Here is a 22,283-nt window from a genome sequence, read left to right as displayed (position 1 = left end):
TGGTTCGTACAAAACCAACCTGTCCTTGAGCAAAATGTTAGAATTATGTAACTACTCAGACGTGTGTGTGGAATAGACATAAAGCAGCGGAAATGGAATCCAAGTTCTGCTGTTCTTGCATCCATATACATCTTAAGTGATGGCCTCGTCAATCATTTATTTAAATGGAACTTTAACGAAAAGCATCAGGTACTGTTCACTTTAACGAAAAACCACATTTTTACACTAAAAAGTCAATTCTAGTACTATTCACTTTACCCTTTATTTTGTCCTTATCATTAAAACTCAAAGTTTTCAAGCATTTTTCATTAGTTTTCCTTTTATTGAATGCTCATCGCTTCCTCGCTCTTATGTCTTTTGTTGTCACCACCACCATTTGCAAATGCAATGGCGTCTCAATTAGTTAGGATTGTTTGCAACCAAACCCGAAACCAATTCGCCTAAAACTCTATGCAATGCGTCTCAATGGCGTCTCAATTAGTTATGACCTTTCTTTAGACAATATTCCAAAATAATTTGATAATCTCCTAAGACTGACTCCTTTTACTCATGACATCCTTTTCAAGAATGCAAAATCTTCGATCATAGTTAGTACGAAGAGCTTGCTCGAGTCACTCTTGAATTAGCAGTAACGAATACAAAAGATAGGCGTAGCTTCATTAACATTTAATCAAGAGGGATTTGATGGAGCCTATTGAATAATAATTTTTGGTACATCATAGGGATATGGGGAGCCTAGTGAAGTTCAACTTCATATTTTAGTATCTACCAAACTTTATGGTCATATTAAGCATGCATGTTGCATTCTTTGTTACTTTCCAATTATTAAATATCTAGAAAAATATGCTCAAATAATGTATTAAATTTTGAAAATACTTATGTACAAAAAAAAAAAAAAATGTTTCTGCTATTACTATTTATAAAAAGGAAAAAAAAAGAATGAATGGTGAAAATAAGAAAGGAAAAAAAGATACTAAAAGTGTCACAGCCCGTCCCGAGATTCTATTTATCGAGGTTGTGAAATGACGAAAGTACCCTTGACGGTTACTAAGGTATGTGTGTGGCATGTTATTGAATATGCATATTTCCTAAGTTTTGGAAAATTTAAATTGGATAAGGTTGTATTTTTTTTGTGGTTAGGGAGTTAAGGAAATGGATGGTGATTATTTTGGGATGGACCACACACATACACACAGGTCAAACCCTTCCTCTCTCTCCCCCGTGCTATCTCTCTCTCCTCTCCGTTTCAGTCTCACTCTCTCCCTCTCGAAAACGTACGGACCAAAGCACAAAACCCTCTAATCATCACGGATCGACGCCAAAAGGGTAAGGTTCTTCATCCTTTCGACCTCCTGAGTTGAATGGTACCATTTTTAGAACTTAGAACCCTCGATATCACGTTGAAAACTCGAGGTCCGATTTGATTACTGTTCATGTATTCGTGGTGTGTTGATTTTCAGGGAATTATAAGCTTATAGTGAGCTTAGTGAGGTCCTAAGGAAGCTCGGAGTGCTTAGTTTGAAGGTTTTGGACGTCGGGATCGTTGAGTTCGAAGTTGGCCGGATTTCTTGGAATCTCTCCGGTGAGATTTCGTAGTTTTTAGAGCCTTAAACTAGTACATCGTGATTCTACATGTATGGGCTTCATTTTGATATAAAATGAGTGAAAAATGGTTGAGAAATGACGAAGAACAAGGAGATTGAAAAATCTTCAGTTTTCCGGTGATCGGAAAAACCAGTTCGGCGACTGGAGGAAGAAGATGACGCACGTGGAGCGCGTAGGTCTGTGCCCCCCGGCGCGTGGGGGCACGTGCGGCCTCGAAATTTTTTTCTAAAAATACCTCGACGTCCGTGACATCGAGTAGGTCACTGTGGTATATTCATATACCCAAATTGAGCACCGTATGAGAAGTTATTACGAATTGTCGGTTATGTGCTTTAAATAACGTTGTTTTAGTTGTTTCTCATATAGGTGATACCTATCCCGAGGACGAGCGGATTCAAGGGCGTCACGGGGGGGTTACGACCCTTCGACTTATCAGTGAGTGGGCAATATTTTCTGTATTTACCTATATACTATTGATTTTTCTCAGAAATTGAATTTAAATGAAAGTATGTTTTTAAAATGCCATGCATACATATACATGAAATATATGAATTGATAATTGATGCATATATATATATATATATGTATGTGAATTGGTGTTGTGGACGTACATGTGAGTATCAGGTGAGTTTTACGTTATTCATGTGAATCATTGATGATGTGAATTGTGTTGAGAGCTCATAACCTGCACCGTGGTGTTAGTGCTTATAGTATTTACCGCACCGCACGCTCACCTTGGATCCAAGTAGGTGCATGTCGTACAAACCATGAGAGGGTTCCGACATGCTAGTCGTACAGATCACTAGAGGTGGTTCCGACTGGTAGGTGACCTTAGATTATATGCACAGATGATTGACGAGAGAAGCACTAGAGCGTATTCTTACACCATTCTTGTTGTACAGACTACTTCAGGTAGTTCCGACTTATGCGCAGAGTAGTGCCGTACAGGTCACCGTGGTGACTCCGGTTGGTTTGGATATTGAGCTATGGAATTAACCGTACAGGACCAACTGCAGGGTCTCCGGTTGATTCATTATGTCACCTGTTATATTGATGCATTCATAATCTGTTATTGACATTTATGGCATGGCATATTTTCTGGAATTGATAAAGATTGATGATTTGAGATATATGAGGAATTATATACTATTATGTTATTTTCTGGGAAAGTATACAGGTTGTACAGCGATGGGTTAGAATTGTTTTTGATGAAATGTTTTCGAAAAGCTTTGGTTTTACTGACCCACTCAATTTTGTTTTGCGCCCCTCTAGGTTTTAGTTAGCAGCGTTGGTGGCCCACGAGGATTCCCACAGCGTACTGACAGACTACATAAATGTAGGACTCACCTGCGGGTGTTGTAATTTAGTTATGGTCCTACTTGACTACATCTAGTACTTGTGCTCTGAATTTATGTGTCTCACACTTAAACTTACTCTAGCACGTTACTTGGTTATTATTGCTAGTATTTGGTTTTTGTTTATTCGTATTTCTTTTATCTTTTCCTTCCGCATCGCACTTTCGGTTACGTCACGCTCACGTGACGGCCAGCACGCCTTGATTCTAGGATCGGGGTGTGTCAGTTTGGTATCAGAGCCTAGGTTGCAGTCATGTATAAATTGTTAATACTCTAATGATCTTTTAGTGTCTTCTGTCAGAACTATGCCACCTCGTAGGGAATCACGCCGTGCTTCTGAGTCTAATTTCCCTGATATAACTCAATTAAAGGAAGCGATGACCCATGCCTTTCAGAATGCAATCCGTCCTCATCCTCCTCATCAGAGAACACCCCTGAAGACTATGTATAATCTGAAATTGGACCGTTTCATGGGTAATGAGGGTCATAAAGGGGCAGAAAAGTGGTTAGACCATATTGAGAAGACTTTCCAGGTGATGCAGAGTCAAGGGAATCTTCCTGCTAATAGATGGGTGGAGACCACTACTTGGTTTTTAGGACGAGAACCAGCAGCTTGGTGGTTAAATCAAACTAAGTTTATGTCGCCTGAGATGGCAGCTGACTGGGAAGTATTCAAAGAGAATTTTATGAAAAGATTTGTTCCTCCGGAGTACATTGACCGTAAAAAGCAGGAGTTCACTCAAATAAAGCAAAAGAATATGTCAGCGCATGAGTATTATAGGAAATTTACAGACTTATCTCGTTATGATCCTAATACAGCTAGTAATCAGGCAGAGATGCTTCGCCGTTTTAAGCTGGGAACTAAGAGGAAATGGCAGACTTTTGCTAGTGCGCTTCCTTGCACCAATTATCATGAGTTTTCTGAAATTTTGGTTCGGATGGAGGATTCCGACAACCTTCCTAGTAACAGTGAGGATGATGAAGATAAGAATGATAATCAAAAGAAAGATGATAGGGGTAAAGGTATCTCCACTCAGGGACCCTGTAAGAAAAGTGGAGCGAGCTCGAGTTCTTCCAGTGGAGGATTTAGTGTCACAAGCCCGATGAGAGGTGGAAGATTTGCTGGTGGACCCAGGTTTCAGAGACATAGAGATTTTGGTGGTGCTGGTGGTTCTGGTGCTCCGTTGTGCCGCCGTTGTAACTTCAGACATCATGGAGAGTGTAGGAGAAGTGGTAGTGGTGGTGCTTGCTACACTTGTGGACAGATGGGACATAGGGCTGCTCAGTGTTCCCAGAGTCAGTAGAGATCTTAGCAGTCTGCTATGCCACCTCCAGCGCAGATTCAACAGAGCTTTGGATCAGGCAGTTATGGTCAGACAGGTCGTGGTGGTGCTTACCACTACCAGGGTGATACTGCTCCCTATGCTTCCAGACAGTATCAGTATCCCCAGGATCCTTATTCTCAGACTGGGTATTCCCAAGACCCTGGAGGTTATACTTCTTATTCTTCCATGCCAGCTAGTCGATCTCAGTGGCATCAGGAAGGTTAGCCCCGATAGGGATAGGTTGCTGTTAGCAGTGCAGGACCGCCTAGGTAGTCTAGCCAGCCAGGACAGGGACGTACTTCTCAGGGGCGAGGTAACCAAGGCAACAGAGGTCGTGGTGGACGACAGCAAGCTTAGGGACGTGTTAATCACATATCACTGCAAGATGCTCAGAATCATCCGGACTTGATTATAGGTACGTTAAATATTCTTGGTCACTTTGCTAGAGTTTTGATTGATTGTGGTGCTACATATTCTGTGATTTCTCATACGTTTGCTCAAATGACTCAACCTCACCCTACACCTTTAGGATTTGATTTAGAGTTTGCTATGCCTAGAGGAGACAAATGTTATGGTGATAGTGTTTATCCATGGTGTCCAGTGATGGTAGATGGTGTGGTTATGCCAGCCAATCTTATCCCGTTAGATATTGTGGATTTTGATGTGATTTTAGGGGCAGATTGGTTGCATTATAATCGTGCCCATATAGATTGTTACAGGAAGTCAGTTACTTTTCATCTTCCTGGACTACCAGAGGTTACTTTCGTGGGTGAAAGCAGTGGGGTGAGACATGGTGTTATTTTTGCCATGAGAGCAAAGAAGTTGTTATCGAAAGGTTGTCAAGGATACTTAGCACATGTGGTGTTAAATGATGTTGTTCCTAGCAGTGTGAAGGAAGTTGGAGTAGTCAGGCACTATCCTGATGTATTCCCAGATGATTTTCCTGGATTGCCGCCAGACAGAGATGTGGAGTTTTCGATTGATTTGCTTCCAGGTACGGATCCTATATCTTTGACTCGATATAGAATGGCTCCAGCTAAATTGAGAGAGTTGAAAATTCAGTTACAGGAATTAACTGATAAAGGTTTCATTCAACCTAGTACTTCACCTTGGGGAGCTCCGGTATTGTTTGTAAGAAAGAAGGATGGAACTTTGAGATTATGTATTGATTACAGGCAATTGAACCAAGTAACGATTAAAAACCGTTATCCCTTACCTCGTATCGATGATTTGTTTGATCAACTCAAATGTGCGTGTGTGTTCTCTAAGATTGATTTGAGATCTGGCTATTATCAGTTGAAGATTAAAGGTGATGATGTACCTAAAACGGCTTTCAGGACCCGTTATGGGCATTATGAGTTTTTGGTGATGCCATTTGGATTGACTAATGCACCTGCAGCTTTCATGAGGCTAATAAATGCGGTATTCTAGCAATATCTTGACAGGTTTGTCATTGTCTTTATCGATCATATTCTGGTATACTCTAAGTTAAAAGCAAATCATATTCAACATCTTAACTTGGTATTAAAGAAATTAAGGGAGCATCAGTTGTATGCCAAGTTCAGTAAATGTCAGTTTTGGTTGAATGAAGTGGCATTTTTAGGGCATGTAGCATCGGCACAAGGAATTCAAGTAGATCCTCAAAAGATAGCCGCAGTGGAGAATTGGGAACAACCACGAACCGTCACTGAGGTACGGAGTTTTCTTGGTTTAGCAGGTTACTATCGACGGTTTATTCAAGATTTTTCTATGATTGTCTTGCCACTAACGAAGTTAACCAGGAAGGATGTTAAGTTCGAGTGGGACGAGAATTGTGAGCAAAGTTTCCAGCAGTTGAAATATTGCCTCACTCATGCTCCGGTATTGGTACTTCATGATGATAGCGGTAACTTTAAGATTTACAGTGATGCTTCTTTGAATGGTTTGGGATGTGTTTTGATGCAGCATAATAGAGTGATTGCCTATGCTTCTCGACAATTGAAGATTCATGAAAGGAATTATCCTACCCACGATCTTGAGTTGGCAGCCATTGTCTTTGTTTTGAAAATTTGGAGGCATTATCTCTATGGTGAGAAGTGTAAGATCTTCACAGATCATAAGAGTCTTCAATATCTTTTCACTCAGCATGATCTTAATCTTCGTCAACGAAGGTAGATGGAGTTATTAAGTGATTATGACTGCACTATTGAGTATCATCCGGGTCGTACAAATGTGGTAGCTGATGCACTGAGTAGGAAATCTCAAGGTCGACTCAATGCTTTGTATGCTTGTCGTGTTCCTCTTCTTGCAGATTTGAGAGCTAATGGAGTAAAGTTGGAGTTAGAAGAACAAAGAGAAGCTTTTCTTGCTAGTTTTCGAGTCAGGCCAGTTTTGGTCGATCGTATACTTGAAGCTCAGATGGCTGATGAAGAAATCCAAGAAATGATTCAATTGAGAAGTGAAGGGAAAAAGAAAGACCTCAGGATTCGAGAATCAGATGGCATGCTTATGCAGGAGAACAAAATGTATGTGCCGAATAATGAGGAATTAAAGAAGGAAATTTTGGATGAAGCACATTGTTCAGCTTATGCGATGCATCCAGGAGGGACTAAGATGTACCATACCATTCGACCATTTTATTATTGGCCGGGTATGAAGAGGGAGATTGCATAATATGTAAGTAGGTGTATTGTTTGTCAGCAAGTTAAAGCTGAAAGAAAGAAGCCTTTTGGTCGGATGCAACCACTTCCTGTTCCTCAGTGGAAATGGGAAAATATAACTATGGATTTCGTGTATAAGCTTCCTCGTACACGAAATGGATTTGATGGTGTTTGGGTGATTGTAGATCGGCTTACTAAGTCAGCACACTTCATTCCAATGAGGGAAAAGTATCCTCTGAATAAATTGGCTAAGTTGTTCATCACGAAGATTGTGAAGTATCATAGAGTTCCAGTGAATATTATTTCTGATCGAGATCCAAGATTTACTTCTAAGTTTTGGGTAGCTTTTCAAGAAGCTCTTGGTACCAAATTACTTTACAGCACTGCTTATCATCCTCAAACCGATGGGCAATCAGAGAGGACTATTCAGACGTTAAAGGATATGTTGAGATCCTCAGTGTTACAGTTTGGTGATTCTTGGCATGATCGCCTAGACTTGATGGAATTTGCCTACAATAATAGTTTTCATTCGAGCATGGGTATGTCACCATTTGAGGCACTTTATGGTAGAGCTTGTCGTACGCCATTGTGTTGGTCAGAGGTTGGCAAAAGAATGCTTGAGGGCCCAAATATTGTGGATGAGACTACTCAAAATGTTCAGGTGATTAAGTCTAACCTAAAAACAGCCCAGGATCGACAAAAGAGTTTAGCAGATAGACATGCTACTGATCGAGTTTATGATGTGGGTAATTTGGTATTCTTGAAATTGTCACCTTGGAGAGGTGTAGTGCGGTTTGGAAAGAAGGGCAAGCTAAGTCCTGGGTACATAGGACCTTATGAGATCACTGAGAGGATTGGTGAAGTTGCTTATAGGTTGGAGTTGCCCTCGGAGTTATCTAAGGTACATAATGTGTTTCATGTCTCGATGCTTCGACATTATGTTTTAGATCTTTCACATGTGATTCCTCCTCAACCTTTGTAGATTAATCCGGATTTGACGTATGATGAAGAACCAGTGACTATCTTGGATTGGAAAGACAAGGTTCTAAGGAATAAAACAGTGAGCTTGGTAAAAGTATTATGAATGAACCACTCAGTAGAAGAAGTTACTTGGGAGACAGAAGATCGAATGAGGGAGATGTATCCGAGGTTGTTTTATGAATATTAATGGCTTGTGTGGTTGCATGAATTTCGAGGATGAAATTCTATAAGGAGGGTAGATTGTCACAGCCCGTCCCGAGATTCTATTTATCGACGTTGTGAAATGACGAAAGTACCCTTGACGGTTACTAAGGTATGTGTGTGGCATGTTATTGAATATGCATATTTCCTAAGTTTTGGAAAATTTAAATTGGATAAGGTTGTATTTTTTTTGTGGTTAGGGAGTTAAGGAAATGGATGGTGATTATTTTGGGATGGACCACACACATACACACAGGTCAAACCCTTCCTCTCTCTCCCCCGTGCTATCTCTCTCTCCTCTCCGTTTCAGTCTCACTCTCTCCCTCTCGAAAACGTACGGACCAAAGCACAAAACCCTCCAATCATCACGGATCGACGCCAAAAGGGTAAGGTTCTTCATCATTTCGACCTCCTGAGTTGAATGGTACCATTTTTAGAACTTAAAACCCTCGATATCACGTTGAAAACTCGAGGTCCAATTTAAGTACTGTTCATGCATTCGTGATGAGTTGATTTTCAGGGAATTCTAAGCTTATTGTGAGCTTAGTGGGGTCCTAAGGAAGCTCGGAGTGCTTAGTTTGAAGGTTTTGGACGTCGGGATCGTTGAGTTTGAAGTTGGCCGGTTTTCTTGGAATTTCTCCGGTGAGATTTCGTAGTTTTTAGAGCCTTAAACTAGTACATCGTGATTCTACATGCTTAGGGCTTCATTTTGATATAAAATGCGTGAAAATGGTTGAGAAATGACAGAGAACAAGGAGATTGAAAAATCTCCAGTTTTCCGGTGACCAGAAAAACCAGGTCCGGCGACTGAAGGAAGAAGATGACGCGCATGGAGCACGTATGTCCGTGCCCCTCCCGGCGCGTAGGGGTGCGTGCGGCCTCAAAACAATTTTCTAAAAATACCTCGATGTCCGTGACGTCGAGTAGGTCACTGTGGTATATTCATATACCCAAATTGAGCACCGTATAAGAAGTTATTATGAATTGTCGATTATGTGCTTTAAATAACGTTGTTTTAATTGTTTCGCATATAGGTGATACCTATCCCGAGGACGAGCGGATTCAAGGGCGTCACGGGGGTTACGACCCTTCGACTTATCAGTGAGTGGGCAGTATTTTCTGTATTTACCTATATACTATTGATTTTTCCTAGAAATTGAATTTAAATGAAAGTATGTTTTTAAAATGCCATGCATACATATACATGAAATATATGAATTGATAATTGATGCATATATATGTGTGAATTGGTGATGTGGACGCACAGGTAAGTATCAGGTGAGTTTTATGTTATTCATGTGAATCATTGATGATGTGAATTGTGTTGAGAGCTCATAACTTGCACCCTGGTGTTAGTGCTTATAGTATTTACCGCACCGCACGCTCACCTTGGATCCAAGTAGGTGCATGTCGTACAGACCATGAGAGGGTTTCGACATGCTAGTCGTACAGATCACTAGAGGTGGTTCCGACTGGTAGGTGACCTTAGATTATGTGCACAGATGATTGACGAGAGAAGCACTAGAGCGTATTCTTACACCATTCTTGTTGTACAGACTACTTCAGGTAGTTCCGACTTATGCACAGAGTAGTGCCGTACAGGTCACCGTGGTGACTCCGGTTGGTTTGGATATTGAGCTATGGAATTAACCATACAGGACCAACTGCAGGGTCTCCGGTTGATTCATTATGTCACCTGTTATATTGATGCATTCATAATCTGTTATTGACATTTATGGCATGACATATTTTCTGGAATTGATAAAGATTGATGATTTGAGATATATGAGGAATTATATACTATTATGTTATTTTCTGGGAAAGTATACAGGTTTTACAGCGAGGGGTTAAAATTGTTTTTGATGAAATGTTTTTGAAAAGCTTTGGTTTTACTGACCCACTCAATTTTGTTTTGCTCCCCTCCAGGTTCTAGTTAGCAGTGTTGGTGGCCCACGAGGATTCCCACGGCGTACTGACAGACTACATAAATGTAGGACTCACCTGCGGGTGTTGTAATTTAGTTATGGCCCTACTTGACTGCACCTAGTACTTGTGCTCTGAATTTGTGTGTCTCACACTTAAACTTACTCTAGCACGTTACTTGGTTATTATTGCTAGTATTTGGTTTTTGTTTATTCGTATTTCTCTTATCTTTTGCTTCCGCATCGCACTTTCAGTTACGTCATGCTCACGTGACGGCCAGCACGCCTTGATTCTAGGATCGGGGTGTGTCAAAAAGGGTATCTAGGAATGTGAAAAAATGTCTTATTAGATTAGGAATGTGATTGTGTAAATCCTAGTGTATCTTGGAATATCTTTGAATATTCTCTTTAGTAGTTAATATCATATTAGAGTTGTAATCCTAAAAGGGTATCTAGGAATGGTGAAAATAATAGTCCTATTAGATTAGGAATGTGATTGTGTAAATCCTAGTGTATCTAGGAATATCTTTGAATATTCTCTTTAGTAGTTAATATCATATTAGAGTTGTAATCCTAAAAGGGTATCTAGGAATGGTGAACAAAAAGTCCTATTAGATTAGGAATGTGATTGTGTAAATCCTAGTGTATCTAGGAATATCTTTGAATATTCTCTTTAGTAGTTAATATCATATTAGAGTTGTAATCCTAAACGGGTAAGGAATTAACCTTCCCTACTACTATAAATAAAGGCACAATAGGGTAGAATAGATCACACTCACAATTACACATCTCTCTCTTTTTCTCTACTATTGTCGCACCCCCTCTCTCTTTCCTTAATACAGTTTAGTAAATTAGGTCTACAACACGTTATCAGCACGCTCTTAACACTACGCTAAAAAGAGTTTGATCTTCAATCAGGATAGTATTATGTTTTAATCATTCTTTTTATGATTAATTTATTATTTTATTGAATTGATCTACATGCTATTGATCAATTTAATTTTCTTTTGTTGAATGTGATACAACGCATTGGAGATGCAATTCCGGCTTTTAGAGAATGATCTTCTACAAATTCAAAGGTTTTTTTTTTCTGCCAATCAGGTTCTTTTAAAACAAATTAAGATATTTGAAAAAACCTTGAAGCATGAAAACATTCCCCATGATGCATGAACCCTCTACTTTTATATTTTCCTTCCGATATATATTGTATATGTTCATATATTTGTCAATATATACATACGTTCATGCAATGCGCAATTATACTATGTGGAATTTGTGAGTCAAAGAATCTAAATAAAATAGAAGCATGATTTATTATTATTATTTTTTGGGGTTCTGAAAACCCTAAATAATATAAATCGGAAAATTTGAAGGAAAAATAAAAAACACGCTGGAGTCATAACTTGAAGCTACACTCACACCAAGCTCAAGCTGAGCCGAGCCAAATTGCTAAGGAGCTGAGCTGCTGCTACCCAAAAATCCAGACACAATTTCTCATCGTCACTGTCACCACCTCACAGGTTCGCCTGAAGTCGAACCCTTACCATTGATTTCAATGATTGTAGGTGAGCCATGACGACTAGAAGTTGTCCTCAACCTCGAGATTCAAACCTCGATATGTTTTGGAGATTCTCCGTGAATCTCATTGGAACTTGGACAACCAACTTGCCATTTTCTTCGATTCTAACGTCGAGCGAGTCTTCGTCGTGAATTTAACGGTTTCAGGTGAACCTCAAGCCGTCCTCACCTAAGAACACCACATATCATGGTGAAGCTAGGGTGCTCGAATCAAACCGGGTTTTGTTTAGGCCTTGTCCAGACTCAGCCCACTCGGGCTTCAGTTTTTTTCTTTCTTTTCTGGGCTTATAGCCCTCTAGACTTGTAGCCAGCCTGAAGATGGGCTACTTTTTCCCCAAAGCCCACACCAACTCACGCTGGTTAAACACCTAGCAGCCTAGGCTACCTTTTCTTTTTCACGGACCAAGCCCAATTGGGCTTCCCTAATTGATTTGGCCGGTAATCCAGCTTGGGCTGGGGTTGCCCACAGCAGATTTAAGCCCATTTTTTGGGCTGCCTCCTAAATGGCCTGTAGCCAACATGAATTCTGTGCATAGGCCTGGATCTTTATATTTCTTTACTTCTACGATCGACCCCGAATGGTCCCGATTTATTGAATTAATTAAAGTGATCAGCAGTCCATTAATCTGACAAGACATCCACAATTATTAGCCTGAAGCCCACTTTTGGACATTAACGATTCAATATTTTATTTTTTTTCTTTAAACCGCTGACTCCTTTTCGTAGTCCCGAAGCACTCACACTTGAGTTCCTAAAGCAATACAAATCCATTACACTTAGTTGTATATTGTATTTTGTGTTACAGGTACCTCCTTTTATGAACTGGAAGTTCGTAACTAAACTCGAACCTGTAATTTCAAATTTACTGCCTTTGAAACCCGAAGTTTTCATAAAACAATACATCCATGAAAACATGACGTTTTTCATGTATATCATGTCTTAGAACCTCGAATGTTCTAACTTTGATGCTTATGGATATAATATATCCGTAGCACCAATCACAATCTCGTTCCCTTCATTCAATGGATTGTCAAACCGTAACAAGTTCGATTTCACTGATTTGGACGTTTCTTAACCAAAACCACTTTATGTAGGGTACAAGACGTGAATCTCCATTTGACTAACCATTGTAGTCAACAATGGCATGAAATAGTTGAATAACCCTCCGCCATGATCTTCACTCGAAGACTTATGCCCAAAGCATTACTCACGGAAATACCTCCCAAATGAGGATTTCATGGCTCTTTGGCTCACTCTTACGGACCGTTTAATCATGAAAGACATTGCCTGAAGCACACCATGATTACGTCCACGAATGAGTACAATTATGAAATTTATAAATCCAAACAAATTTTGACTAGAGAATACTTTTCTCATCCTTCCATGTTTCTAACTCGCTCATAAAGCAGCAATGTAGAAAGTGGAAGTTTACCAAATTTTTGGATCTAATTACACCCACAAACGTGAGAGAAAGGTATGGACCCAGTTCGACTGGATTCTACCAAATGGCTCGACCCAGTTCAATCAAAGCTTTCTGAACAGTAATGCCCTGCTTCGACAGTGATGCACCGAAATGACATGATCTACTTCGGCAAAGGTGCACCGAACGATACTGCTCTGCTTCTATAGAGGCTTACTGAACAAACCCCTCCAGTTTCGACTAGAGCCTACTGTACCCAAGTTTGGGTCTGTCTCTCTCACTTTACAACATATGGTAGAATCAAGGCCTACCAAGGTGTGGCATCATGCCCGAAGCGTGATCCTTGGCACCTAAGACCTAAAACTTCAAGAATAAGGGATAATATTTCCAAACCTTAACCCTGCATAATCTACTTCCGTCTTGATGGAATAGATCATTGGTTATGCACCTGTTCTTGCCCTTACCAATGTCGTTGAGGAGTACCATTCTTGTAGTCAATATGTGAGACTAATTTTGCTCCATCGAACACTGTTAGAAGAGTAGAATTTTGACATGGATGGCCTTGTTGGCCGAATCCCCTAAAGTAAACTATTTACTTTGTGAATATTTTTTCATGTTCTTGGATTCAAGTTTTGGTATTTGTTTTAGTTATGGATAATCTTATTGATATTGTCCTTGAATACGAGTTAATTGAGTCATGTTTCTTATATACATGCGACCGAATTCAATTAAACACATGATTAGGTACGAATGTGGATAGTTAGTTGTCTAGATGAATGCGATACTACGCACACTAACTTTATACCTAAATCACATCTCTAGGAACGACTTCAGGTATATCCAACCTAATTAAGAACATTGGCACACTCCTCGTTGTATGAATGGTATTGAATTACCATGGCAAAGACCTTATACTCTATTCGTTCCTGAAGAACATTGTTGAGCTTTTTTAAGGATATTCGAGATGACAATGATCATGAATGAAACCACTGGAGAAAATAGAGTGAAATATCTTTGCACCACTCCAAAAATGAGCCTGAAGCTTTGCTTTGGGGTCAATGGGCTATCTCCTAACTAGGAACACACCACATGTGGCCGGCCTGGAGCTTGGTGATTGAGCAGTTTACTTGTTTTGGCACGACCATTTAGGACACTTAGGTCGAACAATGATACTACAACACATCTCCTTACCCGAAGTAAGGATCTTGTGCCTACAAGCACACTTTTCCAAGCCTCCTCATTGGGGAAATTAATTTTTTAAATCATCCCTCGCAAAGATACAAAACGACTCTTTTTTTCACAATGAATTCAAGGGAATATATATGGACTAATCCAACCAAAATGCGGACCATATAAATACTTATGGTTTTGGTTGATGAATCGACAAATTGATCACATGTTTATCCACACACATTGTAGCTAAACCTCCTGGCCAATTTTAAGGGTTCACCACCCTACTTATCCCTAAAGTCTAAAAGACTGGATAATGCCGGAGAGTTTATATCGACGGTTTTCGATAAAGTATTACATGTTTTTTGGGTTTATAATTGAACATCGAATTTCAGCTTACCCTAAATAGCCTTGCAGAGTGATCATAAAGCACAATTTCAATGATCGCCCAAACCTTGGTGAACGCACCAAGCTTTCTGTTTTTGCCTAGGGCTATGTTATCTTGTATGCAACTATGTTGGTCCACCTTGAGATCCATTGCTACCCAACTTATTCGACGTTACAGTTGGTTACTGGGTACTAACCTGATGCTTTGTATTTACACATTTTGGGTGTGCATTCCATGTGCCATGTTGCGTCATCGCAACGTACCAATATGGGTCCTCAAAAGAAGGATGTGAATCTTTGTCGATTATGATTCTCTTTCACACTAGCTCTCTTAAAGCTCTTGCATTCGATCTCTTAACTGCTCATTTGCGGATTGTCACTTCAATGAGACAATCCTCCCATCGTTAAGGAGAGATAAGAACATCAATGTTCTTGTAGAACAACGTGAATTTGCGTGGACGTTACCCACTATGTCTCATTTCGATCCCCATACCGCACAAGTGCGATGTATTCTAACTGTCAAAATGTTTCTCCAGACATATTCCTCTAATCTAGCTAAAGTGACGAGATCATATACCAGCTACAAACATGCCTGCAAGGATATACTTTCTTAACGAAAGTCAAGTCAACATCCCCAAAGGGTGTGTCGCCCCTGTTAGACGATCCGGTACGCCAGCGAATAGCCAATCAATCTGTCTTGGCCTAAAGCACGAAATATCACTCAGTTTATAGGATTCACTTCCCTAGAAGAAGACATGGCACAACAATGAATCTATACTCGATCGCTGCTCAAATCATTTCCATCTCATGAGATTAATCCGAATTACTCCCGAGACTTGAAGTTCTTGGTCCAGTATACTAGCTTGGATGAGATAGTGGAATTGGAATGAGATTATCATCAATGATGCTTTCACTTATATGGTAGCTACCGACATAAATGAAAAGCGACGATATCGAATCGTGTTCTGTTGATTAGTGACAACGTAGAACTGATTGGACAACCGAAATTACAATCCAGGTTAAATTGCTTACCAAAGTGTGTTTTGGACCTATCGTTCCTACACTGCCCAAGGTAACCTTGTTGTGTTACAAGTGGGAAAGGAAGTGTAATAAGATGTATGAAATAGTGCGATATGAAGCACGCCTTACGGTGCAAGGTTTCTCTCAAACGCCCTATGATTGATTGCAGCATTATGAATATGGTTAGTATTTATCCATGGGGATATTGATACGGAGATTTACATGTAAGTTCCCGAAGAATTATATGGACTGGTTCAAATAGTTCTAAACCACGGAACACCATCTCAACTTGTTTAAGGCATTCACTTACGAATTGAAGCAATCTGACAAATGTGATTTACCCATCTAAGTGATTATTTGATCAGTTAAGGATATGAATTATGCCCTTGCATGTTAAACAATGAAGTATTATTCCTAATTGCTAGAGTTATAGTTTATGTTACTGACATGAATCTCACTAAGACTCTAGAAAAGCTTGAGAAAACTGCCTCGCACCTGAAAATGGAATTTGAGATGAAGGATCTTGGGAAAACTCGTTTATGCCTTGACCTAAAGTTTAAGTATAGTTCTAACAGTACTTTGGTCTACCAGTCGAACTACACCCTGAAGGTGTTACCTTTGAGTATACCTACGATCTTCCATACACTATATGCAAATAAGACCCTTGAAGAGGTTATGGAATCCAAAATTCCATATCTAAGTTCAACTTTGCGATTTGTTGTACTTAGCTCATTACCTTAGATAGGACATCTCCTTCGCTGTTGATCTATTGGTAAAGATGCAGCACCGCGCCTACATGCAACCACTGAATTGGTATTAAAGATGTTTTTCCGCTATCCTGAAAGGTACTACGGATTTGGGCTAATCCCAATGCATCTCGAGCGGATCCGACCCTCATAATCCTCGGAATGATGCTTGCCTTGTTGTTATGCTGACGCATGTTACTTATCAAACCTGCACAAGGCAACATCCCCTAATAGTTAAGTCTTTATCATTTAGGGATATCGCAATATCTTGGAGGTCCATGATATGACCTTAGTTGCAAAACCTTCAAATCGTTCCAAGACTCACCTCACTATGCCACACGTGAGACATGGTTAGGAGTCATTGTTGAGCATATTCAAAGTACTTGTTGTTTTCATCCATCCTTGAGTCCAACGACAATCTATGAAGACTATGCCACATGTATCAACCCGACCAAGTCATAACACATCAACGAAGTCAATACCAAGACATATTGCATCTACATCAGCAAAGCATCAAGAGATTAAAGTCATGCAAGACAACCTTGTCGACTTCTACACGACGTCACTGCCAAAGTCAACCTTCCAGAAGCTTCTCCGAGGAATTGGTATGCCTAACTATCATATGCAATGCTTGTAGTTCTCATTTGGAAGTTCTGTCAAACTCAGGGAGAGTATCCAAAAGTATACTCACTTAATCTTAATGTACTTTTTTTCTCTACGATTAGGAGCATTTTTCCCACTGCGTTTTTGCTACCTAATTAGGTTTTGACGAGGCACCCATCCTGGGCAAATCATACCATTGTGAGCTCTTCTACTTGCGTCCAGAAGATGTATAGTTTTGACTTAATGCAACTTCTCACTTTTCTCCTTAGTCTATGGGTTTTTATCCCACATTAGGTTTTACCACAGCGAGGTTTTGTGAGTTTTACCTTTTATGCATTCTTCCGTAAATTTGCGACTTGCATTAGCTCATTGTGCCAATGACTTCATCAACTATACTTGCTTCATCGTTGAAGACCTGATGTGCCATTTGTTTGAGTATTTACACAGTCAAGGGGGAGTGTTGCAGTCCTATTAAATTAGGAATGTGATTGTGTAAATCCTAGTGTATCTAGAAATATCTTTAAATATTCTCTTTAGTAGTTAATATCCTATTAGAGTTGTAATCCTAAAAGGGTAAGGAATTAACCTTCCTACTACTATAAATAAAGGCACAATGGGATGGAATAAATCACACCTCACAATTACACATCTCTCTCTCTTTCTCTCTACTATTGTTGCACCCCCTTTCTCTCTTTGTCTTTTATACAGTTCAATAAATTAGGCCTACAACACAACCAACGTATGTTCCTCTTAAATTTGAATTTTTTATAATACGTTCACTCTAATATGCAGTGACTTTAAGATGAAAGTATGTTATACGTGCTTTAATTAAAACTTGACATCATTTCTGATACAAGCTCTAAAGTGTTTCACTGCACCATTCAATTTCTCTAAATTGTTTTCCTATATCAAATAGGGTGAGGAGATTTGAACTTAAAACCTCTTCAATATCATTAAAAAAAATAACTAGTGGGCACCCAATTTTTTCCTTCTATACACTCATGTTGATATTAAAGGCCACTTTTTCTTATTATTGTAATTTAGTTGACAATATAATAAGTCTCTGTAGCACTCATTAACTTCGTGTCGCACATAATAGAGTTTGCATGTGTTACAGAAAAGGCATTGAATTAAGCCCTGCCCAGGTAAGCATCAATGCCTTTGGACACTTTAATTGCATGATCCGCATAGAGCTTCGGCTCGGGTGCATTTGCATTTGCCTTCTCAACTTCCAAAGTCCATTTTACTGTGCTGCCACCATTTCCTGCTTTGCTAATCTCAAGTTTTGCCTTGAAAGTCTTATACAGCTTCAAAACATCTCCTTCAAGGACAACAAAGTTGATTGATGTATTCTCATCATCTACCGCTGGAATCTTAATTTTTGCCGTCACTGGACCCTCTCCTGCACGATGTAAATTTGATTATAAATGTATATAATCGAAAATGATCATTTTGTATAGTGATGCTGGTATTACTATCTACTTGGTTGAGATTCAAATCTCATAGACGAAACTCGAACCAATATGAGAGAACTGCATGTCTGCCATGTCATTTTGAGCAAGAACAAGACACGCTTTAATAAAAGCTAAAAAAATTAAAACAAACTATAATATGATACATAGGTTCCTTCTCTACTCGAGGTCATGTGTTCAGTTCTCTCCTCGATCTCTAGGTTCACTCGTATGGTATGTATGTATGTATATGTATATATCTAAAGAACCCAAAAAGAAATGATTTAAATTGTTGGTTAAACATAATAAGTCTCTTACCAAGGTCGTATTTGCAAGAAAAGACGGCACCGGCTCTGAGCGCACCTCCTCCTACTACTTCAACGCTCTTGAAGATTTGAGGGAACATCTGCGGGAAAGAGGTGATGTTGTTCTTGAAGAAGCCATGAAACTTATCTGGCGAGGATTTTATCTCTGCTTGGGCGTCAATCTTGGCAATTTGAGCCATCGATATATCTTTTACGATTAAAATTGCAATTGTGGTGTTTTTATAGACGTGCAGTTTATTTCAGAACTTTCAGAATATATTGTCATCAAATGCGTAGCCGTATGACCGCTGCAAGTGGTTTGTGTGACCTCTGCAAGTGGTTTGTGTGACCACTTATAAATAATGGAGCTCAGTTTGTGTTTTTGCTCGAGTACTTCTAATGCCTTCCCTTTTGGTTCCTTCGGTTTTACGATCATTCCACTGCATGTCATTTTCTGTTGCTTTAATAATGGAGTTTGTTTTAGGGGGGAGAATTAAGAAATTAATTCTGGCAAGACTAATATAGGGTTCTTTTAATAAAATTCCTTGAAACATTATCCAGAAAATTGAATGGTATAAAAGTCTCGGAATTTTTTTGTTTTTTTGTTTTTTGGGAATATATCAGATACGAAATCTGGTTCAAAATTTAATTTGGTATGAAGCACAAATTAATTAGCTTTTTGTGTAGTGAAGTTTTGTCCACTTGATGGGAATAAATTTCAAATTTGACTCAAATAGCTAGATTGCAGGATCGTCGAAGCGTGGTGCAATCTCTCACTGGTGGTACCATTGTGGTGGCTTGAGGGAATCACACCGTTAGGTTGTGTTGTGTTTTTTATTTAAGTTTGTGGTTTTGTGGTCTGTTCACCTGACAAAGGATGATGAAGACCTTTTTCTATGTCTCATAGCAGGGTTTCTTTGCAAATGAGCATTCTCATAAGCAAGTTCATTAGAAAGTGAAGCAAGATGTCATGATGAGCGTTATCTTTCTATGCGGTTGGATGTGATTGAAATTTTGTGTTGTCTTTCTGTTGCGGTTGTATTCATGAATTGTATTTTATGTTGATGATGTTCTTTGTATAGTTGATTAATGGAATGTTTCCGTTTCATAAAAAAATAAAAAAAATAAAAAAATGATAAATAACCGGTGTAATTTTAAGCGTCATTTTTCATTTGCCTGGGAGTCTATTCAATTTGTATGAGCTTCTGGTTCAGCTTTCAACCAAACATAATTGAAAATATAATAGTCAAAACTTGAACCCCAAATATTTTTTAAACATGTAGAAATATGCCATGAATGAACCTAATACGGAATTTTACACGCAGTTGTTCTTTATTTTTAGAAGACAATATATAATGTTATTGAAAAGAGAAGATTACAAGACTCATGTATGACTCTAAATACGGGTAAAGAATCTTTAGAGACCAAGAGCTGACATGATCTAAAGAAAATAACACACCCTACCATAATAAAATCCCCAATTCAGCCGCCAAAATGACAATGATCATTAATATAGATCAATTACAAATCGGCATAACATCCCATATATTAAAAAAATTTAAAAAAAATTAAAAAAATTAAAAAAAAACCCCACACACACACACTTGGAACACGCTTATAGCAATAACACAAAACTCTCCTAAAACGAGATTACGGGCTGGTTTGGTATTGCTGTGCTTTGAAAAAAAGCTGCTGTGAGAATAAGCGGCTGTGAAATAAATCAGCAGGGTGTTTGGTAAACTTTTTTGTAAAAGTGCTTTTGGAAAAAAAAGCAGTCTGATAGTGGATCTTTTCATTAAAGGAGCACTGTAGTTCTATGTGCTTTGAAAAAAAACCAGTTTTCCAAAGCTACAAATTGCAGCTTCAGCTTTTTCCTTTGATTTCAGCTTATTCTCACGGCAGCTTCCAAAATAAGCCGTTTTTTTTAAGTTTACCAAACACCAAAAACACTCCCAGCTTTTTTTCATAGGAGCTTTTTTTAAAATCACCTCAACCCCAAACTGGGGCTACATATCACAAACAACTCAACCGAAAAATACGTTGAAATACGTATTACACGAGAACGAGGGACAGGCCTGGGCCTCTCTTGCTTTTTCTTTATTTTGTATGCTTTTGCTTGTGGTTGTTTGCTTTAGCTTTATTTTGTGTGTTTTTGGTTGAGTAATGATGATTGATGTTTGTTCAACCCTAAAATAGTAATTTTCTTTTTGCAAAACTTATAAACAAGTTCGGTGCTTATAATATAATTCTCTCAAATATTAAATATTTTTTTTCGTTACTCCGCTACTTGCCTTTGTTTACAATATTCCATTCCTATACTAGAACTAGAATTATCCCTAAATTTTTCTCCCGTCGATTATATTCTATTTTATTTCTTATATGGTCTAGAGACCCCTTCTTGCTTCGATTTTTTACTCTGCCATTATTTCATTCAATAGCAGAAAATGAAGACGAACTACGACAATTCTGTAATGGCCAAATTTGAAGTCAAAATTATGATCGACGATGCGAAGTAACGGTGAAACTCGTTGAGTTATAGAGAGGCTAAATTACCATAAATGTGTACCAAAAACTGTGACGTCCAATTATATACTTGTATTGGATTTCTAGAAACCATGATGTCCAGCTTTTGCTGAGTTTTAGTTCAAACAAAATGAACTAGAGGAACATGTTAAGGCTAGTTTTACATCCAAGGGTTTAATAAGTAAAAGAAAAAACCAAAACAAAAAGGTACATGAACTTGAACTTACGCTCCTAAATTTAGCCCTATACCCTCCTTGAGTTGCTGGTATATATATCATACTCCATTTATTCATTGCTTAATCCAAGAAATTAATTTGTAACCACTTTAGCTTGAATTTGAAAATACACACCTTGAGCAATGGACTCCACAACGGTTATGCAGTGTTCATTGCTTCTTTAGTCTTATGTCTCTCATCGTCTGCAGCACCATTTGCAAATGCAAAGAGCGCCACAATTAGTTAGGAGTGTTTGCAAGCAAACCCAAAACCAATTCGGCTACAACCATAAACAATGCGTAAAAATCCTATGGAAAGATATTCCAAATCGTTCAGCATCTAATCCCAAATATGTTGGTGTAGCCACTGTTACCTTAGCACTATCAAATGCAGCACAAAGGAAACCTTTTTTTTTCTTTAAACGCTCAACGCCACCGACAAGAGTGTTAATGGCTCCGAAGCTACAAAGAAGTGCGTACGATTTTGGGTTAGCCGATTTGTTTTGTGCTCAGATGCCGGAGACGACTTTGTTGGTTGCGAAAAAGCCTTGGCCTCGGTTGAAGCTGAGCTTCCTAATTCACTATCTACGATGATGTTTTTTGTCATGTTATATTGGGATGTTGCATTCCTTGTTACTTCCCAATTATGAGACATCTAGGAAAATATGTGCGAATAATGTACTCAAATTTGAACGTAATTACATACGAAAGAATGTATCTGTCATTACCATACATCGGTTATTATGAGAACAAATTATGCTACATTTATTTTTTCTGGGCTACTCCATACCAAAAATCAAATACATGCGATCTCTTTAGCATTTTCCTACAGTATAGT

At 38.8% G+C, this 22,283-nt stretch overlaps 2 protein-coding genes across 2 annotated transcripts; one reads left to right on the top strand and one right to left on the bottom strand.

Moving 5' to 3' along the window:
• Positions 1 to 3,265: 3,265 nt before the first annotated feature.
• On the top strand, positions 3,266 to 4,264 carry LOC139189445 (uncharacterized). Its single transcript, XM_070808400.1, has one exon. The coding sequence runs from the start codon at positions 3,266 to 3,268 to the stop codon at positions 4,262 to 4,264; it is 999 nt and encodes a 332-aa protein (XP_070664501.1).
• A 13,692-nt stretch (positions 4,265 to 17,956) lies between these two features.
• On the bottom strand, positions 17,957 to 19,162 carry LOC103448744 (MLP-like protein 423). The gene is made up of 2 exons (XM_008388012.4): positions 18,722 to 19,162; positions 17,957 to 18,354 (listed from the first exon to the last, which is right to left on the bottom strand). Exons 1-2 carry the CDS (start codon positions 18,906 to 18,908, stop codon positions 18,083 to 18,085), a joined length of 459 nt encoding a protein of 152 aa, XP_008386234.1. The 5' UTR covers positions 18,909 to 19,162; the 3' UTR covers positions 17,957 to 18,082.
• Positions 19,163 to 22,283: the final 3,121 nt, after the last annotated feature.

The sequence above is a fragment of the Malus domestica genome, chromosome 11, assembly GCF_042453785.1.
Source record: "Malus domestica chromosome 11, GDT2T_hap1".
NCBI classification, from domain to species: Eukaryota; Viridiplantae; Streptophyta; class Magnoliopsida; order Rosales; family Rosaceae; genus Malus; species Malus domestica.
Note: the sequence above shows the minus strand (reverse complement) of the source record. Positions and strands in the feature narration are given on the sequence as shown.

What these genes read in the sequence shown, in the direction of transcription:
- LOC103448744 (XM_008388012.4), bottom strand. Translation starts at nt 18,908, where the DNA reads ATGGCTCAAATTGCCAAGATTGACGCCCAAGCAGAGATAAAATCCTCG. An exon ending in TTCTTGCAAATACGACCTTG is followed by an intron (nt 18,355 to 18,721) that starts GTAAGAGACTTA and finishes TACATCGTGCAG; the next exon opens with GAGAGGGTCCAGTGACGGCA.
- LOC139189445 (XM_070808400.1), top strand. Translation starts at nt 3,266, where the DNA reads ATGCCACCTCGTAGGGAATCACGCCGTGCTTCTGAGTCTAATTTCCCT.